General features: G+C 36.9%; 1 protein-coding gene across 3 annotated transcripts in view; it reads right to left on the bottom strand.

The window, feature by feature from the left end:
- Positions 1-26458, bottom strand: part of VCL (vinculin) — a 57138-nt gene that overhangs the window by 27105 nt on the left and 3575 nt on the right. For all 3 annotated transcript variants that reach the window (XM_021549051.2, XM_021549068.2, XM_021549042.2), the window contains exons 2-4: positions 9785-9855; positions 3628-3778; positions 1722-1830 (exon numbers count right to left, since the gene is read on the bottom strand). In XM_021549051.2, the coding sequence (XP_021404726.1) occupies positions 1722-1830; positions 3628-3778; positions 9785-9855 (331 nt within the window). The remainder of the gene's footprint in view (positions 1-1721; positions 1831-3627; positions 3779-9784; positions 9856-26458) is intronic.

Here is a 26458-nt window from a genome sequence, read left to right on the forward strand (position 1 = left end):
TATAAAACTGGAAGGAAGCTGTATATTCTTTGGCTGAATTACCTTTCTGCTGGTTAGCATCTTAGGCATCTTAATACTGTTTTCATGACATCATTGAAAAGTAGTAGGATCCTCATACTGACAGACAGCCCAGAGAGGCAAGCTGTGCAGAACCATATTTCCTTTTAAATGACAAAAGCCTTAATATGTTAATGTTAATTAATGTTCCACTCTCTATTTCCAGCATAAAACCCATAAGCACTTCTTTGACTTTAGGCATACCTGCTGATACTCCCCTTATTTATATAGTACTCACATGAATGGTTAAGTTCAAATGCCCATTCATACTACTACAAGGAACAAGGACTTTACATTTTGTGGGCATGGGCTGGAGATGTTGAGCAGCAGTCAGCTCAGACAAAGACAGAGCTTCTACAGCATTCCAGATGCACAAGGCTCACTATTTATTCAGAATACCATGAGTTTGGAGAAGATTATTTGCAATAAAGTTAACAAGCCTACATCTCACTCTAAGAAATTAAGACACTTACCCAAGACCTCTGTCATTCATATGTAACACCAAATTATGCATGTGAGGTTCAGTGAAAAGACCCAAATGCTTGTAGCCGAGTCCAACAGAGCAAACTTAATTTAGGGAAAACTTCCATTTTAAAGATATGTAGGACAATAACCAAAGAGAAACTAGAAGTGTATACACCAAGTCAAAGAAAAAGTTTCAGGGAAAGAGAAGATTGCCCTTTTGTTTTAATTTTTTTCCTATTCAAAACAAGGCAAAAACTATTTAATTTAAGGCAATTTCTGATGGGAAATAGAAGTTTAGAGAACACTATACCACCATATGGAACTTCAAAGTTTTTCCACATCTAGAAACAAGATCAAGTATACACGTGTTAAATCAAAATAGGATAATCTACAAACACACTCTGTGCCATGACAGCTCAGTCGTTTCATTTATCACCTAGCCACATGACACAAGTATTTATAAATACGAAGTACTAACTCGATTCCTGCTGGTTTTATATAAGCATTCTTTAGTTCAGTGTAATTTTAATTCCAACATCTTCCTACACTGCTGAAGCTAAAGCATTTGAACTAGCAGATGATATAGGTAAATGGTAGATTTCCTCTAGGGCAATAAAGAGATAGAGACAGCAGCTCCTCACTTACCAATCACTTCCTCCACTCAAAGTGTGAGTTAACACAGTGAAGTAACAAGTAGTGAAGGAGCATCAAAGAGCAAACAGAGAATTTCCAAAACAGCTGGGCTTTTGTATCATATTTCAAGACAGCTATTTCTGCAATCTCATTAAGATAGTAACATATGACATGTAGCATATACTAGTCCAAAAAATTCCTACTGGGCCTAACTATATCAGTCAGTGCAGACATTTTATCAGCTTAATGCATTTTATATCTTGAGTGCTTAGTTACACGGCTTTTTCTTTTTTTTGTTTTATCCTTACTAATGCATGCTTCCTTCCTTCACAATACAGGAAAAGTACAGTACAGATCATTCACATGCACATCTCATTTACCAACATCTTCTGTATTCTTAAAGGAGACTGGAAACAGAGTCATTCTTCCCAACAGAAACTTCCAGAGTAACTGCTTTACCATTATCCCAGTGCTCAAAACTTGGGCGAGAAAGACACTGGCAGGAGAAGGAAGTAGTGGAAAAGACTATACTTAATATATTTATGAAAGACTGGAGCAAATCAAACCTGGCCCTAAATTCTTCGTGTAAGTCACCAGATCCTCCATTGTCTCTACCACTTCGGCCACAGTCAAGTATTCCAATATTCCTTTGCAGACACGGATGATTTTACGGACCTAAGAGAGGAACATCCCATTATTTCTTAGGAAAAGCTCAGTTACACTTGCATTAGGAATGCAAACCTGTTATTAGAACAGTTTAGTTATAGCATTTGCCAATAGGACAAATGGGCAATCATAAAGGTCTGAGATCCTGAATAAATTACCCAAATTCCATTAGTCAAATGCTGTAATGATGAGCCAATATTTAATCAGCTTTCCACTACTCAGAAATGCAAAATACTACTTACAATGTTTTCACTTTGTATGATAAATGAAGGATAGCATTGAGAAAATAGGTTAGAGATTATGTATGCTGTCATGCTTGAAGTTTTTCATTGCAATTTCCTCAATAAAATATTTAACTTAAATCACAAAGCAAAGCTACATAGAAAGCAGACTTCAGGCTTTCAGACTTTCAGAGGAAGTATCATGTACCATACAGCTTCACATATGGATAAAGCATTACCCAGCATTTCACCAGGGAAGATAGATCCAACATCTTAAACTTTCCAGAAAAATCTGTGAAGGCTGATTTCATTTACCTCCAGACCTCTGCCTCAGCTGAACTTTTTTCAGTCTACATTTGATTCCCAAACAGTTCTCAGTCAGTAAATATTCTAATCTCTGAACCACATTACTTCTGCCATCACTACACACAATTATTATGGAAGAACAAGTAAATTAACATTGAATTTGTATCAACTACATGCAGTGTTTAGCACCTAGAAAAGGCCAGAGATTCCCCTGAAACTCATTTCAGTTTGTCCCAATGTTATTTTATATTGAAACATAGGATAGACACAAGCCAACTTAAGTACTTGTGAATAACCAATCGTTCCTAACTAATGGCTTTCTTTTCAATAACAATGTGTTGTCAGGCAGGCGGAGTCCCACAAAGCATTAACTTCACAAAAGTCAACTCATTTCCTAAACACTAGAAAGAGATTAAAAGCTATTAACTTCCTTGAAAGCCCCTTAACACTTCTATTAAAAATCATTTCAGAGGAAGATGCTAACACTGCCATGAGATGGTTAAATGAGATAAGGATACCATGTTAGATTACTCAGAACAGCAAGAAGAGAAACAATCCCATAGGTTAACAAATTGTAGCAGAATTAGGATTGACATCAGCATTTCTAGCAGCATGGTATTTCTTATTCAGTAATAAGCAAGACTCTACATTCCCAGATAGAGCATCAAAACTAGGATTTGTAACCAAAAAAATTCAAACATGAAGACATTTACATTTTCTTGAAATTGTGGCGCTTTTTTGTACATATGAGGATGGACTTCTGAGTCAGTTTCTGGCTTGTGCAACAGCCAAAACATAGATTTGTGTAACTGTTAGATTTATCAGAACACATCTTCTGCCTGACTAGCCACAGTCCAAATTTGCATTACCTCCCATGCCCCAAGGCCAATTAAATTGCCAGAGCTAATGAACCAGACAACATGTTAGAAAGTGGATCAGTATCAATGGATACAGAAAATAAAAGGATCAGTAATGGGTAAGGTGAAGGGAATACAGAAAAGCATCAGGAAGATATCGGATAGTTGACAAGATCTGGCCTTTTTGAGCAATAATCACAGGAAGCACCTAAACATTATGGCATGCAAAAATGCTAACAAAACAGAGCAACAGGTCTTAAGCTCCTTCTGACAGAAAGGAATGCAAAATATGTTTCCAATCAAGCTGAAATGGTCAAAACCTCATTAGTTAATAGTTTGGTTTAGCTAATTTAGTTAGGAGGACATTTTAATTAACAATACTGTTGTGCAGGCACTTATGTCAATCAGGCTGGGATTCCTACCTCTGCTTCATCAAATGTCAGGAGCAAGTCTGATGTTCCAGAAAGGATTCCTCTTGATCCGTCAATGAGATAGTCACGAGCTGGTACTGAATAAGGATCTGCTTGCAGCATCTGGGCCGCTCGCACAAGTTTGGTGCAGGCATTCTCCACCCTGTGGAAAGCCAGCAGACAACACTTGCTGATTAGCTTCTGTCTGTATGACAACAGGCTTGAGAAAATGTTGGATTTATTTTTAACTTTACCATTTGAAATACCACAAGCAAACTGATCATTCTACACTTTGATAGTTTAAAAGGCAAGAGTATTTATTGTATTTTTTCTAACAAAAAGTCACCACCAACCACACAACCCAGTTTTTCAGAAGTCACACAACCTTCCCACATAGGGAATGCTGGAAGTACCCCTTACAGAGCACACAGAACAGTGTCATTAAGGAGAGCTCCCAACCCTTACATTCTTCATGACAAGGGCAGGAAGCAGAACAATGATTCTTTTAGGACTTCACAATCAAAGTAACTGTTAACTTTTATCAGCCTTGTATAGGCATTGTTATTCAAGTAGTAATTGCTATCGATAAATATTAAATGACAGCTACACATTAGGACAAAATAACATTGTGTTAAGATGGTCATTGAAGGTGTAGTTCAGGTCTTCAGAATGTTAACACTCATAGAAAGAGCATTTTAAATAACCACAAAATGTAGTGGAAAGGTAGTTCAAATGCAGCTTGCAATTCCAGACATAAAAGCAGAAAGAAGATTTTGCAAGATATTACAGTATGTAACCACAGTAGCACAAAAGGTACTTACAATAAGAAGATAAGCTCTGAAATTAGGTTCCATCAAACCATTTAATATAACAATTTTAAAAAATCAAAAATTGAAAGACTGAAAATATTTTTATTTTGTTCTCTTATAATTACTTTGTGACACCTTTGGAGAATAAAAAATTCAGACTTCCCTTTCCTGTTAGCTATGCTACTTCTGACTGTAGTTATTGACTGCACTTTCCTCCGCTGTCTCCCATTTCATTTAAGTGTAGTGTAATAAATAATGCTCTGTGCATGTGAATGCCATGTGCTCATTCAATAACATGAGGTTCCAACAAACATAAGACTTTTATTACAGCAATTCTACCTCTTATGAGCACTTTTACATCCTTGCCATGTAGCCCATTTTCTACTGACCACTTGGGCAAACTCTTTTATCATACTTCAATAAGAATACTTTTGGAAAGTTTTAGTTAACCCATTCCCCACCCCCCACATTCTTTGCTAACAAATACTAGAACTTAATGGTTACATCTAAATTTAACAAGTAGAAATAATACACCCATTACAGGAAAACGCACTTTTGTCCAGAAAGTAAAGTTTTCAGCTAATAGCTCCCTAGAATAGATTACATTGGACCAGCTGCATGATCATAACCAGCTCTTTTTGGGAGACATCTGCTCAGTGTATCAGATGGCAGAGGCTCCTAACCAAGCAAGAAAATGCCAAAGGGTTTCAAGGCAGAAATTGGAAATGGTCTGCTCATCACTATGCAATGCACTTAGTTGTGTTATCAAAGTCAACTGACTTCACTAAAAATTAGATTTCCGTGCCTGCTTCTCACATTTATTCTTTTCAACTCTGCCAAGAAAGGGATTAAACAAATCATCTATTCAGCAGCTCAGAGCTATAGGCTCAGAAATACCTAATTTCCTACAGATTAATTTCATGGTTGTCTGTTTAATACTGATAATTATCTTAAGGATGCCTTTTTCATTGGTTAAGACAAGAATTAACATAAACATGTATTACACCAGAAGTCACCACAATTAATTAAAAGAGTGTTTCTAAATATCCAAAGTTTTCTTTTACAGCTTTTTAGGGTTGAACCTCTTAAAGGTAAACATGAATTTCAATAGTATAATGCCTATTTTGTATAAACTTCCCAATGCACTTAAAATGCTTCAGGAGTGTAAGCTGGGTACAAGAAGATCATAGTGGTGTTTGAAAATCAGACACATTTCATCCCCTGCAAAGCACACATGCTAGAAAGCAAAAGATTAGGATTCATTTGCTTCCACAGAAAAAAAACAATCAACCAAAACAACAACACAAACTACTAAAGTCCCTTAAAATGCAATGAACCACTTCTTCTATCACAAGAATCAAGCATGTTCAATAGTTTTGAATAGAAGTTCATTGCTATGGTGAAGTTTATAATCTCTGTATGATATTGCAACATAAAATAACCCAACAGCCTATCTTAGTAAAAAAGTGTATTTAATTTTGAGATTTTGAGGCATGATTACAATAAAGCTGTCTTAATACCAGACAAATTCTTTGTGGGGAGACACTGGTCACAATATTTCTAACCATTACTACTTTGGGTAGTCGATCCACTTCACTGCTGTTAAATGTATTCCTTAACAAAACATGAGGGAAAAGAAAGTAGCTTATGCTAAACTATCATTTTAGGTTTTAGGATTGACCTCTGCTTTTCCCCAAGTATGTCTTCCAGTTTAACCACTACAGTTTCAATTACTTGCAGTTCTAGAAATATAAAGCAAAAAGCAAATATTTTACATTAACAATTATTTGTTAATACAGATACCAGCAGTGCAGCTACAGCTCAGCTACCAATATGTTAACATAGAATAGCATTATTGATTGATTTGTTAAATGAGCTTGTGCATGAAAGTTAAACAAATTTTTCTTCTCGGTGTAAACAAATAGTGTAACCCTATTCTTTGCCTAGAGACTGCAGTTCTTCACTTCTTTACAGGAGAAGCTTAATAAGTAATAGGAGCACATTGTAAAACATCTGATGTAAATTATATGCATTACTTATACTCCCTGCTAATTAAGACAATTAAGATAAAGATCTCAGCATTTTTTAACTCTAAGTCAACAGTTCCAATGTGGTTTATGTCAGTAGCAAGTGAAGGGATGCATGATAGCTTTTCAGCAGCCAGCAATTTGTTTTGCTGCTCAATCACACTCCCACTGAAAAGCTTTACAGATTAACATCATATATATTTATTATGAACCCTCGATGCCTGTATCAAGTCTTTCAAAATAATAAACAGATCTCTCCATCCTCCAGGACTGGTGACCCTTTTGGATGGAGGAAATACAAACAGGGAATGCAGTGCTAGCACACGTGTACTGCTTCTTACCCATCATCCATGCACTAGTACAAATTCTGCCAGAGCACTCCCGTAAAAAGGAATACCAGTTAGTGAACTAATGCTTTAGAAACAAAGACTCCCTCTCAGGAAAACAAAACCAAAAAAACATTCATCTGTTTCAAATCTTGCATCTAAATTCTGTCCTTTGCAGTAAAAGATAAGGCTCCCTTTGTAGCTCACTAGTGACTATCATTTGTCCCCACAACCAAGATACCCAGGACAATACACTCCTCATATTAACAAGAAACTGTTAACTTGTACTAATTAATTTTGATATAAACTCCAGATTAACAAAAACCCACAAACAAAACATGTTATCATTCATGAAAAAACATTGAACATTCCTAACTCATGTTACTGCATCTAGGATAGTAAGTACTCTGTGGAGTGGGCTGTCATTACTCTGACAGATACCTTTGGTTCCCATTTTACCTTATATCACAGCTCACACAGTCATGAATTGCTGCAGAAAAGGTCCTTGCACCCAGCATAAAGTGGTACTATTCAACAATACTTGTGTCATATTTCTACAGTAATTTAATTCAAGTTTTGCACAATTTACTGTATTTTGATCAAAGGCTGAACACAGTACAGCAACTTAAAAATCTCTTTTCCTTAATACTTTACTTGTCCAGATGAAGAAGCTGGAAATTAACTAAAAATTCCACACAACCTAGAAAATGAGCACAATCAAAATTATACATCTGCACAAGAAAAAAGCTTTGATCTCATTTCATGAAATAAACACTTCCCTCAAAAAATCGAACCCCCCTACAGCCGCACAACATCACACACCAAGAACACAGCATGATAAATACTGTAGTGGATTGTATCAAAAGCCCATTTAGCTCAGCATCCTGTCTCCAATAGTAGCTGCAAGTAAAAGCCTAAGGAAGGTTAAAAGCAGGATAAGCATTTATCATGCTTCCTCTAGGCACTCTCCCATCCTTCAACTATTTTCAGTTCTTGGGACTTCCTGCACTTTGTGTATTTGATGATCCACAATGGATCTCTCTAAGTACTTAGCTATTAACCTCCAAACCCACATGAAGAGTTTTAACAGTACAGGACTAGCTGTACAAAGAATCTCTCCCTACTGTTGGCTTACAAATTGCTAGCTTAAAGCAATTCCCCCATCAAGTTCTGCACAGGAAAAACACAAGTTTTCACCTTCTCCATGCAACTCAGACTTCCTCAGACATTGTCAGGGCCTCAGTCCCCTCTCTGTCACTTTTCCCAGGCTGAAAAGTTCCAGTCTACTCAGCTGTGCCTTATAGAGAAGTAATTCCATGCCTTTGTTCTCCAAGCCCTTCTACGAGCTTTTTCCAGTCCTACTACAACCTTTCAAAATTTGTGTGACTACCAGTACATGCAGTATTTCAAGCTGCAGAACAAAAGTATATTGTGACATTTTGATCTCTCATTCTTTGATGATAAACCTAATGTTTTATTTACTTTTACATTGTGAACACATAAGGATGCTCTCAAAGTACAACAGCTCAAAGACTTTACTCACTATTGGTAATGGTCAGTTTAATCATCCTATCTGCCATCAGACCTCTCCCAAGCATGCATAATTTCAGATATTTAAAAGTAATTTAATCCACACTTAACACCAAGTCACTTCAATTTATAAGTTACTGTAATTTCCCAGAGTCATTCATTAAACTCTCTGTCCTGCATAAGACTTGGGATCATCACTAAGTACTTTTGCTTCACAAGTCAGCCTGGTCTCCAGAACATTTATTAATATGGTGAAAAGCACAATCCCAACCAAGAGCTCCACAGTCCTACTGATTTCCTCTTGCCATTGTCAGTTCAATTTTCTCTTTTTCATACAAAAGATTGTCTAATTACTCTGCAGCTACTTCACCTTCTTAAAAGTTTCTAGATCCTGCCAAGTATACTTTATTACTTGGACTACCCTTTCCCCATTTGTGATATTTCTAATAACACCAACAGATTTATAAGGCAGAATTTCCCCCCACAGCAACACTGTCCATTCACTCAAAGCACACGATACATAGGTGAGGCCTCTCTGTTCTCCAATACAGAATTTCTAATCATTTATTCCAAAAGTACATCAGACCTATACATCTCCTGCTCCCCAGATTTCCCTAGAAAGTTTCTCAGGCTGTAGCATCACTTTGATTGATGTACTGGTGGTCTCAAGGGACTTCACTAATAATTCAGCTATTTAATTCTTGAACTCATATGCTAATACCACCTGGTCCTGAGCATTATTTTAATAATTCATTTTGTCAACCTACAATGCAATAAACTAAATCCTTATTCACTGCCTACCATAAATTAACTCCTTAGACACCACCACCCTTCTTCCTTTCATTATTTTCCCTGTTGTCTCAATGCTTTCTTGTTTTGACTATCTACCTGTTTGGAAATAACAGTAAAATACTCAGAAATTCTGTATACACTGGACAATGCTAACAAAGAGGTTCCTATAGGCAGTGGATTGTAGAAGAAAGTTACTTCAAAAGAAGTCAGGTGGCAATAAGCAGCTTGGGAACTCCACAACAAGGTGTGATGTATCATTTTAAGGCTTAAGGCAACAAAAGGAGAAAGTCAGTTGTCCTTTACACCAAGACACAGAATTAAGAATGTCTGCTGTAAGGGGACTGTCTACTACACTGCAGTAAATCACTGCTCTTCAAATGTCTTCAAATTCCAGGCAGTTACGCCATCATCTGCCTATACTGAGAAATTCACATTTTCCCATTAAATAGAAACAGATTGAGACATTGTCTCTGACACTTCAGGCAAACCTACAGGACACACAGCTAAGTACCATTATTACCCTGATTAATTTCTGTAATTTTTTTTAAAGGAAGAAATACCATATATACATAATCATATATACAGAATGTAACAAGACAAATCCCTGCTGCCAAAGAGGTTGTTGCTGACATTGGAACAGGTTTCCTGTATGCATAATACAAGATTTACAATAAAATTAGTTTACTTGATAAACGCTGGTGGCATATCCCTTTTCAAGATCTGGTCTTCTGTTGTCTGCACAGTCTCTTTTCCAACCTGCAGGAGAAGAAAGACATATTTAAGAATGAAAATTTCAATATCAAGGCCAGATAAAAGCAAATAGTGAAATAACAAAAAAAAAAAACAACTTTGTACTAATGACTGCTCTTTTCAGCAGGTTCCTGTTACTGTGTCTCCATTTGAGCTCACTATATACTGTGGTTAACTTAATGCCGTAGAAATTAAAAATTGTTGCCTATCATCTCTACTAAATTAAATGAGGACACACCAACACACACTTCTCCCTTTTCCTACTCTCTATAGAAACAATACTATTTTTTCCTGCACTTAGTCGTAAAAAATTAATCTCTGAAGGTTTCCCTGTATCCTAATTTCCTTAAGTCAGAAATCAAATTCAAAGACAAAAGAATTTACCCTCCTTTTGCTAGCAAGTTAGTCTATTAGAAAAATGCAATTGATTACTGAGAATGCACCCCACATCCACACCATCCTTTAGGCAAAAAATAATTATGCAGAAGCCAATAAAGAAAGAGAGTAAGATCTGGAGCTTTCTATACACTAGCTCTTGTGTTACACAATAGAAGTCTTTATAATTGGTAGCTGACTCTTTGAACTGTGAGATCACCAACTTGACAAAATATTTCCAGCTCCTTTGTTCGCTGTATTTTCCAGCTGAATAAGCTATTCAGAAAGGCATCACAAAGCAGAAGGTCTTTAAATCAGACACCACTTTGTGTTAAGAGCTGCCAGACCTGCTCAAGCTAGACAAGATAGCACTGAAAATCCCTGATCAGCTGGTGCTTAAGGATTCACTGGGTTTGGACAGAAGATGTAGTGTGTCAGTATGCACAGCACTTGCCAACTGTAATGCTGTACAGCCTTCCAGAACCACTGCTTCCTTGCAAATTTTTGCTGCTTGCCAAAAACTGTCTCCTTGCTCTGCTCCTTTTCAGAGGGACATCACAGAAGTCCATTGCCCTGAGTATTTTATTTGCTTCCAACAGATTGAGCCTAGTCTATTTTTTTTAAACTATTAGTACTACACTCACCATTAGTCACACAGATACTTAAAAGTAATAAAAGGGCAAGAAAAGTTAAAGGTCATGAATTTTATGGTAGGTTTCTGTCTCTTGTGTTCACAGTAGGTTTATAAACTGTCATGCACTGTCCTAGTGCACAGCACTGCAGTGTTGCTTTGACTGAGGCAATGCCTCAGGAGCACGATTCTACATGTATATCTCATGACCCACCAGAGAGTATGCCTGCCTTGTTCCAATTGTTTCCATTGCACTCAGGAAACATATTCTTCATAATTCTCACAAGTTTGCATGGATACATGCATGATCACGATCACACTAAACATTGATTAACTCCCAGTAACTCTGGATTACACATTGTTACATAAAAGATTCTCACCAAGTGAAAATGAAAAGCAATACTTCATTTACAAGAACCATGCCTTGAAGATTTATTTTCCTCCAGCTGTACCAACCTGCATACAGTTAAGTATATTTAAAAAAGTATAACTTTAAAGAATAAAAAAAAAAGTTTACAATGTGGGGGGTACTTTAAGTTGACAGTCATTTCAGTAATTGTTATTTTATATTGGCCAGGTGTATTAGACCATACAGAAAACATTTAACCACTCACTCTAGAAAGGATAAGTCTCCTCTATAAAAGGATAGGTCTAGGTTCAGTAATCAAAGAAGTATTATCAACTACTTGTAGGCAGATGTATATCTACTTTATATGCCTACAGATGCACACACAGAGATTTTTTTGCTATAGCTAGAAAAGTAGCTATAGAACTATCTTTAATCTTCAAATAGAAGTAACATAGGTATGAGTCAACTCCTCTTCTGTTGTTCGGGATTTTTCTGTGGAGATTTTTAACCACAAAAAAAAAAAACTGTCCTAAACTCCAATGACATCTCTCTTCCAAGTCGATTCATAGCCTCAATACTGTACACCATAGAAAGGACACAAGATTTCAAGCAGCTTCAATGATGCATCAGTTACAAAGGCCCACTACCTTTCTAGTAAAAAGGACTTTCAACCTTGTTTTAAGCACCAACATAGAATATACTCCTGAACTTGTTTAAATATAAAACTTTGTTTGCATAGCTGTTATTTAACCTTTCCATTTATTGCTCTTTGCAGTTGTAGCCAAGGTATAGAAATGACACATAAAAACAAATGTACTCCACATAACATTTAATGGAAAAGTCTCAAAACATTAAGACATATTAATGAGTAAAAATATACATCCTCAAAAAAGTTTAGTGGGTTTGCCTTCCTAGCTTTGTGGTTAGGGGGTTTTGTTGCTTTGCTTCCTACTTAGTTTTCACAAGATCCTGTTTCTTCAGATTGAACTTTACATGGCCTAAGCAAGTTTTCGACACATTGCAGTGTAGCACAAGGTAACAGCTACCCTCCTCACAGTCCATTCCCAAGAAAGTGAGGATTTTTTTTTTTCCTTTAAGATGTAGAACCTACACATTCCTTATTTCAGTCAAGTAGTTTGTCCAGCTTCAGGCTAATATAAAACAATCTGAGAAACAAAACATTTTATTTCTAGCCAACAGTACACATGTAGAAAAAAAATGACAGGATTCCTGTTAGGGTTTTGGATATTCTTACCTCCTAAAATTATCTTAACTTGCTGGAAGGTGACAGTGATACAGAAGTTTCTGCTATTACACAGTGTTGGAGTGGCACTTACTCACGGTTCCAAAGAAACTGCCCTGAGTAACACACTAAAATAACCATAATTTCAACACTGCCCACTACAGAGTAAGGGGAGCTCTCAAGCAAACCTAAGAGTTTCCTAGTTACAACTTCTACCTCACATTAGTTTCTGAACTTTTTGGAGATTACAGAAACATCAGTTGAATAAACAGTGAGCTACTTTCCTTCTTGTTCCCTGTTCAAAAAAGCAGGGAACAGGAGGCAGACAAGTCAAGAAACTGAAAGGAAATGGGACACACAAAAGTCAGAGGGCATATATGGCCACTGAAAAACTTTCTAGGAATGTAATTATCCATAAGCAGGAGGAAGAGATTGAGATTTCCTGCTCCACTTTTAACCTTGTTTGTCAGTCTCCTGAAAGTTCAATTTGCCACTGATTAACAGAAAACCAGTATGCTTTAAGCTTTTTGATGTAGAGAATTTTCTTAATGGAAAAGAAAAAAAAAGGTTTTTCATCAGGCCAAGGTTTCTTCCTTATAGACAGTTTTGCAATTTGTCATATCTGCTTCTACTGCAGAAAGAATAAAACAAGGTCCCTTGCTCACCTTCTTAGCCTTCTAGATACAGCAAACAACAGCTGTTCAGTGAGAAATAATTTCATCTTCTATAATTCTATGAGAGTTAGTTTAAACAGACAAGCACCCAGTAATATCTATCATCCCTTTTTACTTCTGCAGTTTGAAAGTAAAACCTGCATGTATCACATCAAATAGAACAAAAATAATTAAGATGGGAGGTCAAAGTTTATTGTTTAAGGGTAATTTATTTTTTTAAACAAAGATTCCTCTGAATGCCTCTGTTGACAATACTAGTTTGACAATTTGCCAAATCCTGGAAGAGATATTTTCCTCACAGCTTATATGATTTCCTCTGTTAAAAGGGAAGATGACCTTAGAAGAACTAGTTCTTGCATTGTTCAAGAAGCTTAATTTAAAGCATCTGTCATTTTAGCAAGGAGTACAAAAATATTCCTTCACCATGATCTAGTGAACACAGAACAGCCTTGGCTGTTACCCCCATGGCTCCCCCAAGAAATAAGTTGCAGTATGAGTTTTGCTTGACAAACCCAAGTGCCACACAAAGTGTCTAAGTACATATACTGTAAAAGCAACTTTACCAGAGGACAACTTGGTAAAAATCCACTCCCGGGTTTATGCATTTGTCCATGTCTTGCTTTCAGTAAGGATTGTGACACAGTAGTAGGAGTATTAAATCTCAAATCAAAATTTTTTTATTCACTAGTTCAGTCCTATCAAGCTCCCTGCAACTTCTTCACAATTTTTTAGATGTCTACCCTGAAAAAATAAAGTATTTGCTTTAATTCTACAATGACAACAGTCTCTACATTGCACAGCCACATCTAGACTCCATCTCAAAATGGAATCAACCAGTACTTTCCACACATCCTGCATTTTAAAGTAAAATTAACCTAGATATCATGACTAGGAACAAATAATCTAGTTGAGCTAGAAGCAAGCCAAATTTACACCAAATTTATGCTAACTCCTTGCTGGCATAGATGACATATGTTTCAGTCTGGACTGAAAAAATGCAATGTGGGCAGAGAGAAATAAATCCTCATGGAAGAATTTTAATTCAGGTTCCATAATGAGGGGTCTTACACATGACAACATAAGGAAAATGTCTGAAATTTATGATATCCAGTTGTGAATCCTATACCTTTCAGAGTACACTCCCTGGACAAGGCTTGTCCACTGGAGGCCTAGAAAAGAGGCCCTTTATCCCACACTGATTCAGAGATCAGTTTGTCTCAGTGGTTTCAGAAGTGGCAAGGGCTCAGTAAGTATTTTTCAATTGTTCAGTTTTCCTTTCGTGAAACTAGTCATCAGAGCCCAATTACATGGAAAGCTTTTTGGAAGAAGCACTGGCAGGAAAGAGAAGCAAAACAGGACTTGACTGTTTACCTTTGTTCTTATCAGTCACAGGATTTTGATTGCACTGTCATTACATTCACTGTCAAGAAGATCCAGTTGTAGGTATTCCTAGCTGTTTCACTCAGCCCTTTCAGAAATACAGGTGCTGGAGTGAATGTTTATCATGCCCTAACCTTTAGCTGCCATAATCCATGTGGCAAACCTGTCAAAACAGCATTGTGTACATCCTGGCATAGGAGCCGAACACAAAACTTTGTCAGACGTAAGTCAAACAGCTTTGGGGTACATCATGAAATTACTTTGTCTCATCTGAATTTACAAGTCACTCAACAATTATCATATACATCCAGCTTCCAATAAAGACAGGACATTTGCAAACTCTGAACAGAAAAGTCAAGCAATGTTGAAGCGTTTTTAGAAAAATCAAAGTGAACAGGTTTACAATCTTATCCTTCTTATTTAATATAACTGAAAAAGTGAGTCTTAAGCTACAATGCTTTTTTGAAACACAAACTTTTGTTTTTCTTCAAAGACTCTCAGTAGCTTTTAACAAAGCATATTCCAATCTCTTCATCACTCTACTCATCTTGCTTTGAATTATAAATAGGACTAATATGTCACTTACAATCAGTGAGTTTACCACTGGTTTAAGAAGCTTTAGAGTTTTCTACTTTTCTGTAGGTGAACAGGCCAATGCAATTAGAGATGGAAAGAAGTCCAATGAAACGTGCAGCTAAATTCTCCTCCTGCTTTTAGTTTTCACCAAATGAACAATGCACATATGCCAGCAGCGAACCAGTCCCAACTCGGTCTTGAAGCCAGGCACGATGCTGAAGAGACTGGTGAATCAGAGCCTGTCCCCTTGTCCTTTCAAGCCAGCATGGAAGTTGTGTCCTGACTCCTGGTTTTCTCATGATTGCCCTGCAGACTGCATTCCAGCCATAGCAGGATACAATTCCAAAGTCATCTGGCAAGCAAATTAGAAAACATCAGCCATCTGGTCCGCAGCAGCAGCAAACTGACCTACCTGTCTTCATTGACAATTAAGAAAAATTTAACTGGCTTAAGGCTAAGGAAATCCTGCTGTCCACATAACATACAGAACTATGAAACAAGAATCATATGGAAAATAGAAAGCAACATCATTTGGATACCAAAAGACTTCTTCATGCTGCTAGTACCTACTAACTCTGTTACCAGCTCTGTTACAGAGCTGAGGCCCGGATGGTTTGGCTAATTCCAGAATTAACTTCACAGAAGTAAACACATATTGATGATGTGATATATTTAACAGAACTATTATAATTTGGTAATTAGTTCTTTTACAAAAGAAGAGTTTCTTTTTGCAAACCAGTACCTCACATTACAATTAGGACATTAATTAATTAATTTAGGACATGATAACCCTACTTCAGTCAAATAACATAATTCAGGTAAGTCATCTCTAACCCTTGGAAATTTACAAAACTCACCAGGAAAAATAAGATACAGCAACTGAAGTCTAGAAATGAGATTGAGAGCTGCAAACAGCTACCTTTACAAGAAAATCTAAAGATAACACCACTACCAAACAGCATTGCAGACTCCAAAAGTTTTCCAGTTCATTTCCACGTACTCAGATCTGTGGTTAAGAAATTCAGAGCACCTCTTAACATAAATTCTGCTGCATGTGTACACACATATTAGTACTGTAATAAAAGATAACATGATTTTGGAGCTAAGTTTTCTCATTATTCAGATGCTTGTCTGAAAAAAAAAGAAACCAAACACCATGATTCTGGTAAATTTACACCCTCTTTGACAATATTGTAATATCTGCATGTTGTAGAGGATTTGGAGAATGAAAATATTCATCATACCCCACTAACTCAGATGCATCCTGTCCTCCCAGCATTTCAAGTGTTAAGTCAAGTAGAAGCAACCAGAAAGTTTACTAATCTTGAGGCTTTCTGGCCCTGTTGGCAAGAGAGTCATAGTAAGTGTCATCATAGGAAGTGTGCAGATCATATCAAATGAAGGCAGATTTGGTTCCAGATACAGCAGGGCTGCCTATAAGAATCCGATTCTGATACAGATAAATTTTGTACTGCAGCATCTCTAAACCAACCCAAATTATACCTACACACAGATAATAACTGAGTTCACCCAGTCAGTTTTTTCCTTCATCAGAAGGATAAACTAACATGATTGTTACACAGACCACAATATAAGCTAGTATTCCACTTACCCACATGTTAGCAGAGATATTCAAGAAGCTAAAAAAAAAAGCAAAGACAAAAAGTGTTTTCTGTTACTTCTGGAGTAACTATCAAATGTAGAACAGTAGTGCAGTTTCTCTACTGTTCCGCATCTGAAATTTACTGATGTAGTAACTGACTGTATCAGCTACAAGAAGTGCTTTAATTTCCCTTTGCCATTTAGTTAACTACAAAATCTCTTGTTATCTTTTATAACCCATTTTACTTTTTGAAAACACTGCTGATTTGACAGGTATTGCTACCTCAATGAGGCATTTTAATATGCCACAACTGAAAATGTAAGATGGCTACCAGGCCCTGAATTTTAGGAACTTCCAGTTGCTATATGCTTGTACTGACTTCTGAAAACCAGACTATTCAACAGCAATTTTTCCCTCTTCCACCACATCCCTTATCAGCTCTGTCCTAGAGCATCAGTGGTTCCAGAGAACAGATTTTTTTTTTTCCCCCCCTAACTTCATGGCAGGAATGGCTCCCTGCAAGAAAACAGAATAAGAAAAAACTCATCTAGAATTCCTTTATAAATAAAGTAATATTTTTCACTGTTTTTAATATATTGAAAGTACCTTGACATGCTCACCAATATATGACTGAAGCAACAGAAATTCACAGCATCAAATATTTTGGCATAAGCTCTGCAACAGCAAATGTATCTTGACCAGCGAGATACATGCTACTCAGTGTTCTATAGCAATTACCCACCTTCTGCAGCACACTGGACAATTTGGCTTTTATAAGTCTTACTTTACTTGACTAACAGCTATTTCTAGTGAACACTAAGTTTATGGTGCAAATTACTGCTCACATTTTAAATGAAATCTTCTAATTAGCTACAACAGAGTCCAGTTACATTAAAGAGCATTTAACTAGATATGGTAGGCTGTTTTCCGAGGGACAGTACTCATTCACAGCACCGTTGAAAACATGTGTCAGAAACTTGATATCATGTGATTATTTATCAGCTTGATTTTGCTTTCAGTGCTCATGACCACTTATACCAACTCTGCAAGCAATTCAGCACGTAGAAGATGACCTGCTTAGATGTGGAATCATCACAAAGAATTCGCAAAGCATTAAAAACAGCCACTCAGCAGAAAGAGCCGATAGCAAATATTAGAAGTCAAATAAAGTAGTCAGATACAGCATTAATTCCAAGTTAGATGAAGACTCATTCAGCTATTAAAATTAATTTTTAAATCTTAAGCTTATTATATGTTCATATATCACCATCATTTTTTAAAGCCTTAAAACCAACTACTTTCAATAGCAATAGCTATTTCTTTATGGATTCACACTGAAAAACAATATACTTTGAAGAGACTAAGGGTTTGGGGTTTTTGTACTAAAAGATTATAAATTATGGCATAGAAGCAAACCTTATCAGTATAGTCAAAGCCTTTTACTAAGGGATGCCATAACCAATAAGAGTAGTGTCATCCAATTCCTAGTTGTCACTGATTCTATTGAGAATTTTTATCATTTAACTCATCCTACACAACAATTTCTCTCACAACAATTATTATTTTCCAGGCATCTAAAATTTACTCTTAGCCACTTTTACGGTCAGCATTCAGCTGTTAAAACTTACTTCCACCCAAATAACTGCTGAAGCCACCTTACCTCTAAATCAATGTTTTGGACTAATATTAATATACATTCTATTTCTCTATATTCACCCAACTAAAACATTATGAAAGCATTACTCCTGCCCTTGCAGTCCCTACTGGAAAGCCTAGCTCACATAATACTGAAATCTGTGACAATTCTTTATACTAATGGATTTGTTTGGCCCTGCCATTGTAGGCAGTGCATTCTGCACATGCTTGACAGGATAGAGTTTATCAGTAGTAGCTTCACATTAGAGCTACACTGAATTCTCTAAATACCATCAGAGAAAATTAGGTAATATAAGCAAGCAACTTGAAGGTTACAGTCCAGTGCCACATAAATATGTAGGCTAAAACTGCTTCCTTCCTTAAGTTGCCATGATTAGCAAAGCTGGCCAAAGCCTGGGTTGGCCTCCTGCAAACAAAAGGAATAAACCTAGTCACTGTTAGTTCAGAATTTGTAGAGAAACAACACTGCTATAAACCGCTCTTAAAAACATTATTTAATAATGTTTAATAAATATGATTTAATGTCAAATATTTCCATTTGACATTAAATCAAAAAGAGACCTTAGAAAGTTCAACTTCTTTAAAACAGCTTTTTTCTTCTTCACTACTGCAATTTGTTAGCATCTTAGAACTCCATCTTGCCAGACCTTCTACAAACACACAATATCATCCATTTCACATACAACAGTAAACCATAAACTGTCACATTACCAGAAGCTTAACAAATCAACTCCACAACAGAAGAAATATATTAAAGGGACACCCATTTCTAACTGTTAGAATCCTCTTACAATTTTAACAGACATTAATGAAAAAATCTTTAAATCTTGGTGAAATAAATACATTAGAGATGGAGTTTCCATACTAGCTACTAGACAGGAACTACAACCATCACAGATATCAAGCTGGGAAGAAGAGGAAAAAAAACTAAATTATACATTTCTGTCTTCTTCCTGCATGGGCAGTGGGCTGAGCTCAGCTGGTCTGACAGCTCAAGTGCCAGTGGAATCCAGTCAGAGCTAAGAAATGCAGGTTTTGCCAGCATTAACTAAAGAGAAATTAAAGATATGCCATGCTATTATGTTTTTTTTTTAACTCAGAGAAAAACTAAAGTTGAAGTAAAACCTATCTAAAGTTTACTGAGGTTCCCATTCACCATGCTTTGATTTTCTTGAGAAAAAAAGGAGCATTTTATAGGTGTGGCAAAGACTCATTCACTTGCTACAGTTAAGCCAGTGGTTTGGCAATTACAAAGCCTTCACAATCCATTTTTTGTTATTGTATCAGGGCAAGATAAATAAAAAGTGACCTTTTTGCTACTACTCTGTAGTTCGAGAGAAACCCCATTTATTCGTCTGTTATTCAGCACAACTAGCGTGCTTCAGAAGCTGCAAAGACAGCTACGTCCATGAAAGTGATTATTACTGTAGTCCAAACACTAGCCAGTTTAATTTGTTAGCTCACCTAAAAACCTGTAAGGGTTATGCTACAATTTGAAAAAGCAGCACTTGGAAGAAAACTTCTTATAAAGTGTAAAAACAGAAGCTTTTGAAGACGTAGCTGAAGGGCAAATAGACACCTGTATACACACCTGGAGGCTGAAATGTGAAGCACCTTTTGTGATTTATCTTGACAGAAGTTACAAAAACCCCTACGATTTTAATAACAAACAGGCACACCAAAACAAGTTAAACTTCCATCTGGGTGCTTGATGCAGCAACCTTTTTCTAGTGATAAGTCTTTAGATAAATATTCAGTGCACTACACACTTCAGTATTTAAAACCTTCCCTAAGCAAATACACTGTTAGCAACTTACAAGGTTTTCCAGAGTTTAAATACGAAGATTGAACATGCCAGCTTGCATACAATTAACACATTTTTTTTATTCAGTTATATATTACTATATCCTATTTTGCACTGAAGAGTTTAACCATTCATTGCCTATGAACAGACAGGTATCATACTCATTTATAAGAACTCAATTTGTTCTAACTGTAAGTTTGTGGTCACCAGGAAGCAAATCCACGCAAAAATGCTCACAGCTCACAACATATCTGTTCTCACATGTACTGACTATCACTCTAATTGAAGTCTGTTTCTGCTCCTTCCGGCAAGTATTTGTACAGGTGAACAAAACAAAACCTGCATAAGAGAAGAAGGTTTTAAGAATGCTTCCCTCATCTAAAACAGTTGCGATATGCAGCCTCCTGAAATTCAGGAAAAGTTTGGAAGACAGGAGAAGCAGCAATTAAGCTGAAATAAGTTCTAGATGATAGCTTTTAACAGCTTCCCTGCCTGACAGGAAGCATCAGACTTCTGAAACTGAAGAGCTGATACCTGGCAAATGGCTGAAAGATGAGAATGGGCAAGAACTTGATAAGGACTTTCCTGGTTCAGCCTTTAACAAGCTTCCCATTTTGATGCACCCATTCAAAAAGAAAGGCTGAGAACATTCATTAGTTTCCCCATCATATAGTGACTTAGCTAAGGTGACCAGAGTGCCTCTCATCAGTGCACTCACCATTTCTCATACTCCTACTATAGCACTTCTGTGACTACACTCATCTATGAAATTAATGACTATAGCTGTTTTCTTACATGCTTTCCAGCATTTAAGGAGAGGCAGGCTTGTGTCTAGTTCATGCTAAGGTTCAGCTACTAAAATGAAGTTGAAATTGAATACCACTGTATTTTACTATTCCCACAAACACAAGTTAAATATTGAGCAATGAGACCAGAATAGCTGCAACATACCCAAACATTTTAAGCTGCACACACAAAGATATCTGAGCATAAAGCTTGTAAAGTTCACCAAAGCAGTACTTTCTCAGCTCTGCTATTCACCATTTTATTTATGGACCACATGTACTGCAGTCAAAGATTAAGCATGATATTCGCTGAAATGAAACCTTCTTAAGCCATCAAAAAAAAAAAATCAGTTTAATATGAAAACTGCTTGCCTGTACTTTTCCTTTCACAGACTGTAAGCTCCAATTATCTTTCATTGGTAGATACAGACTGAGGAGCCAAAAGCAGGAAGCGCTCTGCTGTTAGAAACAGGGAAGAATTGATTGGGAATGCCAATGACAGAGGGAGTGACCATTAGATGGCAGAATTAAGAATCCTGAAAGGAAGAGCTAGACAAATTGGAGCTTGAGCATCAGAACCGACTTTAGGCTCTTGAGGGACCTAACTGGAGAAATCATATAGAACACAGTTCTAGAGAGAAATTCTGGAGAGCTGGTTGATTTTCAAGGATCACCTACTCCAAGCTGGTTCATCCTGATGAGCAGGAAGACAAGTATAAGTGGCAGGAGGTCTGCCTGAATGAACCATGCTCCTGCTAGGAAGAACAAAGACATTAGCTGAGCATGTAGGGATGGGGTCCATCCCAAAGTGTATCTAGAGTTGAACCTAACGAGTGGCATGAAAAACAACAAAAAATGCTTGTAAATAGAGCAGCAAAATAAGGACTAGGTAAAATGTGGGCCCACTGTTGGATAGGTGTTGATGCCTGACCACAACACAAAAAATTATGTACTCATAGACATATTTACCTCTGTCTTTTCTGAGAATACCTGTCTTAAGCAATCCCAGGTACCTCAAATAACATGAGAGCTTGGCACAAGGAAAATTTATATTTGCTGAAAGAAGTTAAAGTTACATTTGCTATTCTGTGGGTGTAACCATTGATTTAAAATGCAATGAAACATTATTACAATAGGTCTCTTCATAACTATCCTAGGCCAACACTAACAGAAAGAGCTTGTTACTTTCTCCTTTCTTTACTGGAGAAACCCAACATGAATCATCAGTTTCCTACCCTACCCATGAAGTCAGTATACTAGGAAACTGTTCCAACACTTTCTCAGCAAGAGAAAGGGTTGGATATCAAATAGGAACCAACGAGCTGACAGTTTCAGAAACTCTGGAATGGCTTTGATAACAAAGAGGTTTTCAGTTTTTTGCTTTTGTCCCCCTTCATTAGCCACTATTGTTACCCATTGCTCATTACTCACATTGTAAATATCTCTCCTGAAGCATCAGAACAATACTGACTTCTGAATAGGACATATGTTACAAAGTGAGTTGTTGGATATATTTTGACACAAATGTTTGGTTCTAGTCCAGGATATTATGCACAAGTACAAGCCATACCTCAGTACACTTTAATTATTAGGCAAAGTAAACAAAGCAAAGGTTTCTTCCCTCTATTGATTCTCTCGTCAGTCTTTTATATCCTCACAGATGCACTAGGGCCTGATTTACTCCAGGGACAAACTAGACCTACTTCCAAGTACTGTAAAGGTAGGGTCATGCCCCCATTCCCCTCGCTCCCAGCTCAGTTTTGAGCTGCTGGGATGCTCAGCTTGTGTTTGGAAGAGATACTTATTGGTGAAACATCTGTAACTGAAAAGAAGATCTAGCCTTCATTTGATCATTTCACCTCCTCATGCAGCAAGTCATCTTGTATCCACAAAGCATCTTCAGAAATGAAGGTAGTTGCAATATTCATTCATCTGGTCTATTTCCATGGTTCAACACAAGTTGCTACTCTAGACTCCAATTACAGGACAATATTTAGAGTTAATTCCCTCTCACCTCTTGTCATAAAAATTAAGGAAGAAATTATACAACTAAACATTATAATTAATGTAGCGGATACAGTTACCAAAAAAGGACATTTCACTGTTAAAATTCAAGAATACTCCCATAGCTGTGTTTAAAGATAAATGTCAGGAAGGCTATCAATGCACAAAAATTAAGAACTGTGGCTGCAATGAAATTCTGCTTCTCAGCATTTGACTAAGCAAGTGATGGAATATAACTTGTGGCACTAAAGGAAAAAAAATATTATATTGCAATGTTTCTTAAGGTCTAGTTTTCCAGTCTGACTTGCTTTGCAGTGTGAGTAGCATCAAGCCAGTAAGACTTAGACAATGCAGTCAGAAACGGGAGCTTTGGAGAAACACACACAAGTCTTCAACAGAAAAAGCAGGGATAAAATCACTGTATACAAAGATACTATCAAAACTAAGCAGTAGTCAAGGCAAGAAATTACTAGGATTGGCCTGCTCCCTCCTTTGAAAAAAATCAACTGGCATAATTTCTAGCAACTACCATTAAGACCACATTTGTTAAAACATCTTTAAAATCACTGTTTGGATCCAACCCCCACTCAGCCCTCTCAAAGATTTGTTTCATCCAAATGTCAACTATATTGGGAAGGGGAAAACACTTGGAAATTACCCTCTGCTCTGAAGGTACACATTTCTGACCCATGTTTTGTTTGGTTAATTTTTTATTAACCTCTAAAAGGAATTCCACATCTACAGTCAAATATCTCCATATGGAGAAAAATACCTTCTTGTTTCAAAGTACAAAGCAAAACTACATCACTCGCTAAAGTTACAAGATATCAGGAAGAATAAATTGCTAAAAACACTGGTCTTTAATACAGGTTTAACTCCTCCCACACTGGTGTATTTGACTTATGCAGAATATTTAATAGGTTTTTCAAAGCAGGAGTGGTATTCACCCATTCTTGGCATATGGAAACTTATTAGTCCAACTGCCACTTAAAGACTATCCATTCCACAATAATAGTCTGTTTTCATGTCCAAAAATGCAAGCTGCATATGAGGAGACATTCACCATGTCTATGTACATTTAAAGGAAGAAAGAACAAAAGATCCCTTTTAAAGCTGATGGAGGAGACTGGAATAAATTAAGTACCCAAACACAGTAACAGAACAAAAATTATTCCATTCAAATCAGAAACTAATTAAATCACTTCTGTAAAGATGACTCCTAAGAGATAAAAGCAAGAAAGAAGTTTATGATGTGCTTTTGTTATTACAAAACTGCTTTCTGTCTGATAAATCACTCTTCTCCCAGCTCCTCCCATACACACACCCTAATGGGGTTTATCCACTTTCTCAGAGCTTATGGCCACAGTTCCCAGAATATGGTAAATGACCCCTGAAGAAATTGCTGTACACTGAAGAAGGGATGTTCTAAAAAAAAAAAAAAAAGAAACCATTATTATTTGTAAAATACTAATCACAGTTTTCTACTACTCATAGATAAGACCTAGGAAGCAGTAGTGAAAATACAGCCTTACGAGATCGTCAAGTCTATGCTACTCTTCATTCACTTATCACTAAGTTTGACTTCTGTAGAGTTCAGATGATCTGCTCTTTTGACCACTTCTTTCAGCTTCAAAATGTAACAATATAATAAACTGGAAATGGGGAGGCACAGATGTATACATATCCCATGACAAATTACAAGCATCAAGGAAAAATGCAAAAACCACAACATCCTTGAGAATCATCTTTTGTGCTGTGTAGGAAATTCTGCAATGAAAAAGCTTCTCTTTTTCCTTTCTTCTCCATCCTTTTCCAAAATATAGAAACATAATGCAAGCTAATTTTTCCCCTCAAAAAAAAAAAAAAAAAGAGAAATCTTAAGCTGCTTGCAACAGCTCACTCCTCTCTTTGCAGCCTGAGTTACAGGCAAGTCAGCTATGGCAAAAGAAAACTGAGGATGATAAAGCTCTTTATCCATCCACTCTACTCAGCAGTCAGACCATTTCTCCTTATTCCAGGTGTTATCTGTGTATTTGACTTTTGCTGCTGGAATCATGACAAAGATTTCAAGGCAGACTACATTCCTCACAAATTCGTTATACAGGTGATTTCCAAGCTGGTGGTTTGCAGGTATCAGTAGGCAATTTACAGCCTGTCCAGGGAAGATGGATAGCCCTTTCCAAATGGCCCTGCAACCCCAGGCAACTTCTCACCTGTCAGAGGCCCATGGATGCAGACAGAACATGCCAATGGTTCCAGGTGATTATTGCTTCTTCCTCTGCTGAGATAGGATGGCTGCTATAGCTACAGTAAATGCAACACTCCCACAGTTAACTCTTTTGTTTAGTTTAAACTTTATGTCTCTGCCAAAGTACTGGTATTAAGTTCCATTTGTTTTAAGAGCTATTTGGGTAGTTTTAGTTGTGCCTAGATGGGGTGGGCTTCAGCTGGTGGTAGTTTAGGGAGACTGACCTCACAACTTTAGGAAGTCACAAAAACCTTTAACACACATGACTTTGACCCATCAGCACAGGGTCTTGTTCCCATAAAGTGCAGTCTCCAGTAAAGCTTAATCTTACTATTTTAAAATGTAAATAAAGCAGTCTAGAGTACTTGGCCCAGACCTACTTAAAGGAAACATCTGATAAACATGGAGTATGAGACAGGAGATTTATAATCTAAGAGACCCTTCCTGATGATTAGCCTGATGTAGCTAGTCACAGTTAGTAACTGTGGTACAGAAAGGTCTCAGTAGTGTTTCATAAGCCTCCAAACCTCAGTAGGTAATTAAAGTCATATCACAGCATCCAATAACATCTTCTTGAAAAATGTGGTCATCAGCAATTTCATAGAGAGTAAAGCAATATTTTTCCCATTAAAAATTATATAATATAAATTGGATGCATATAGACACGTGACATAGACTCACGTATAAAAGGACAACATAGAGGATGGAATGGCAGAAGTTGCATCATCAAATAGACAAGCACTTTTTTCAGAGCAGATCTCTATTCTAAAAGATCTCAGTTACCATTAGTGTCTTAAATCTTCCATTCTGAGCATTTCATAGGAGTATCACTTTGCTCAGATGCCCCAAGCTCTATGAAAATGAAAACAGGGTAAGTCTCAAGCAACTGGCCTCAGGTAAAGCAGGTGAGATCTTTTAGACCATCTGAAAAACCACCACCTCCTTGAGCTGCTGAGCCTGCGCCAATATTTTAAATTGTGTGCTTCCCAATTCCCTTCTCCTACCTTAATTTTCATGCAGAGAATTACAGCCCAATCTGTCAAATTCAGCAGCTTCACCCATTGTTGGCATTTGGCAGAGCAACAGCAGCACTGCTCTGAAGCAGCTCCATCTGAAACAGCAGAGAGAAGTGACCAGAGCAGGCTATGCCTGCACTGACAGAATGCCAGAAGCCATACAAAGCACTATGGAGCTTACAACATCAGAGTAGAATTTGCTTTCTCTGTTTGGCAATACTATAACATTGGTCTGAACACAAATGCTTGTAAATTCAGTACTGGC

This window comes from Lonchura striata, chromosome 7 (assembly GCF_046129695.1).
Source record: "Lonchura striata isolate bLonStr1 chromosome 7, bLonStr1.mat, whole genome shotgun sequence".
NCBI lineage: Eukaryota > Metazoa > Chordata > Aves > Passeriformes > Estrildidae > Lonchura > Lonchura striata.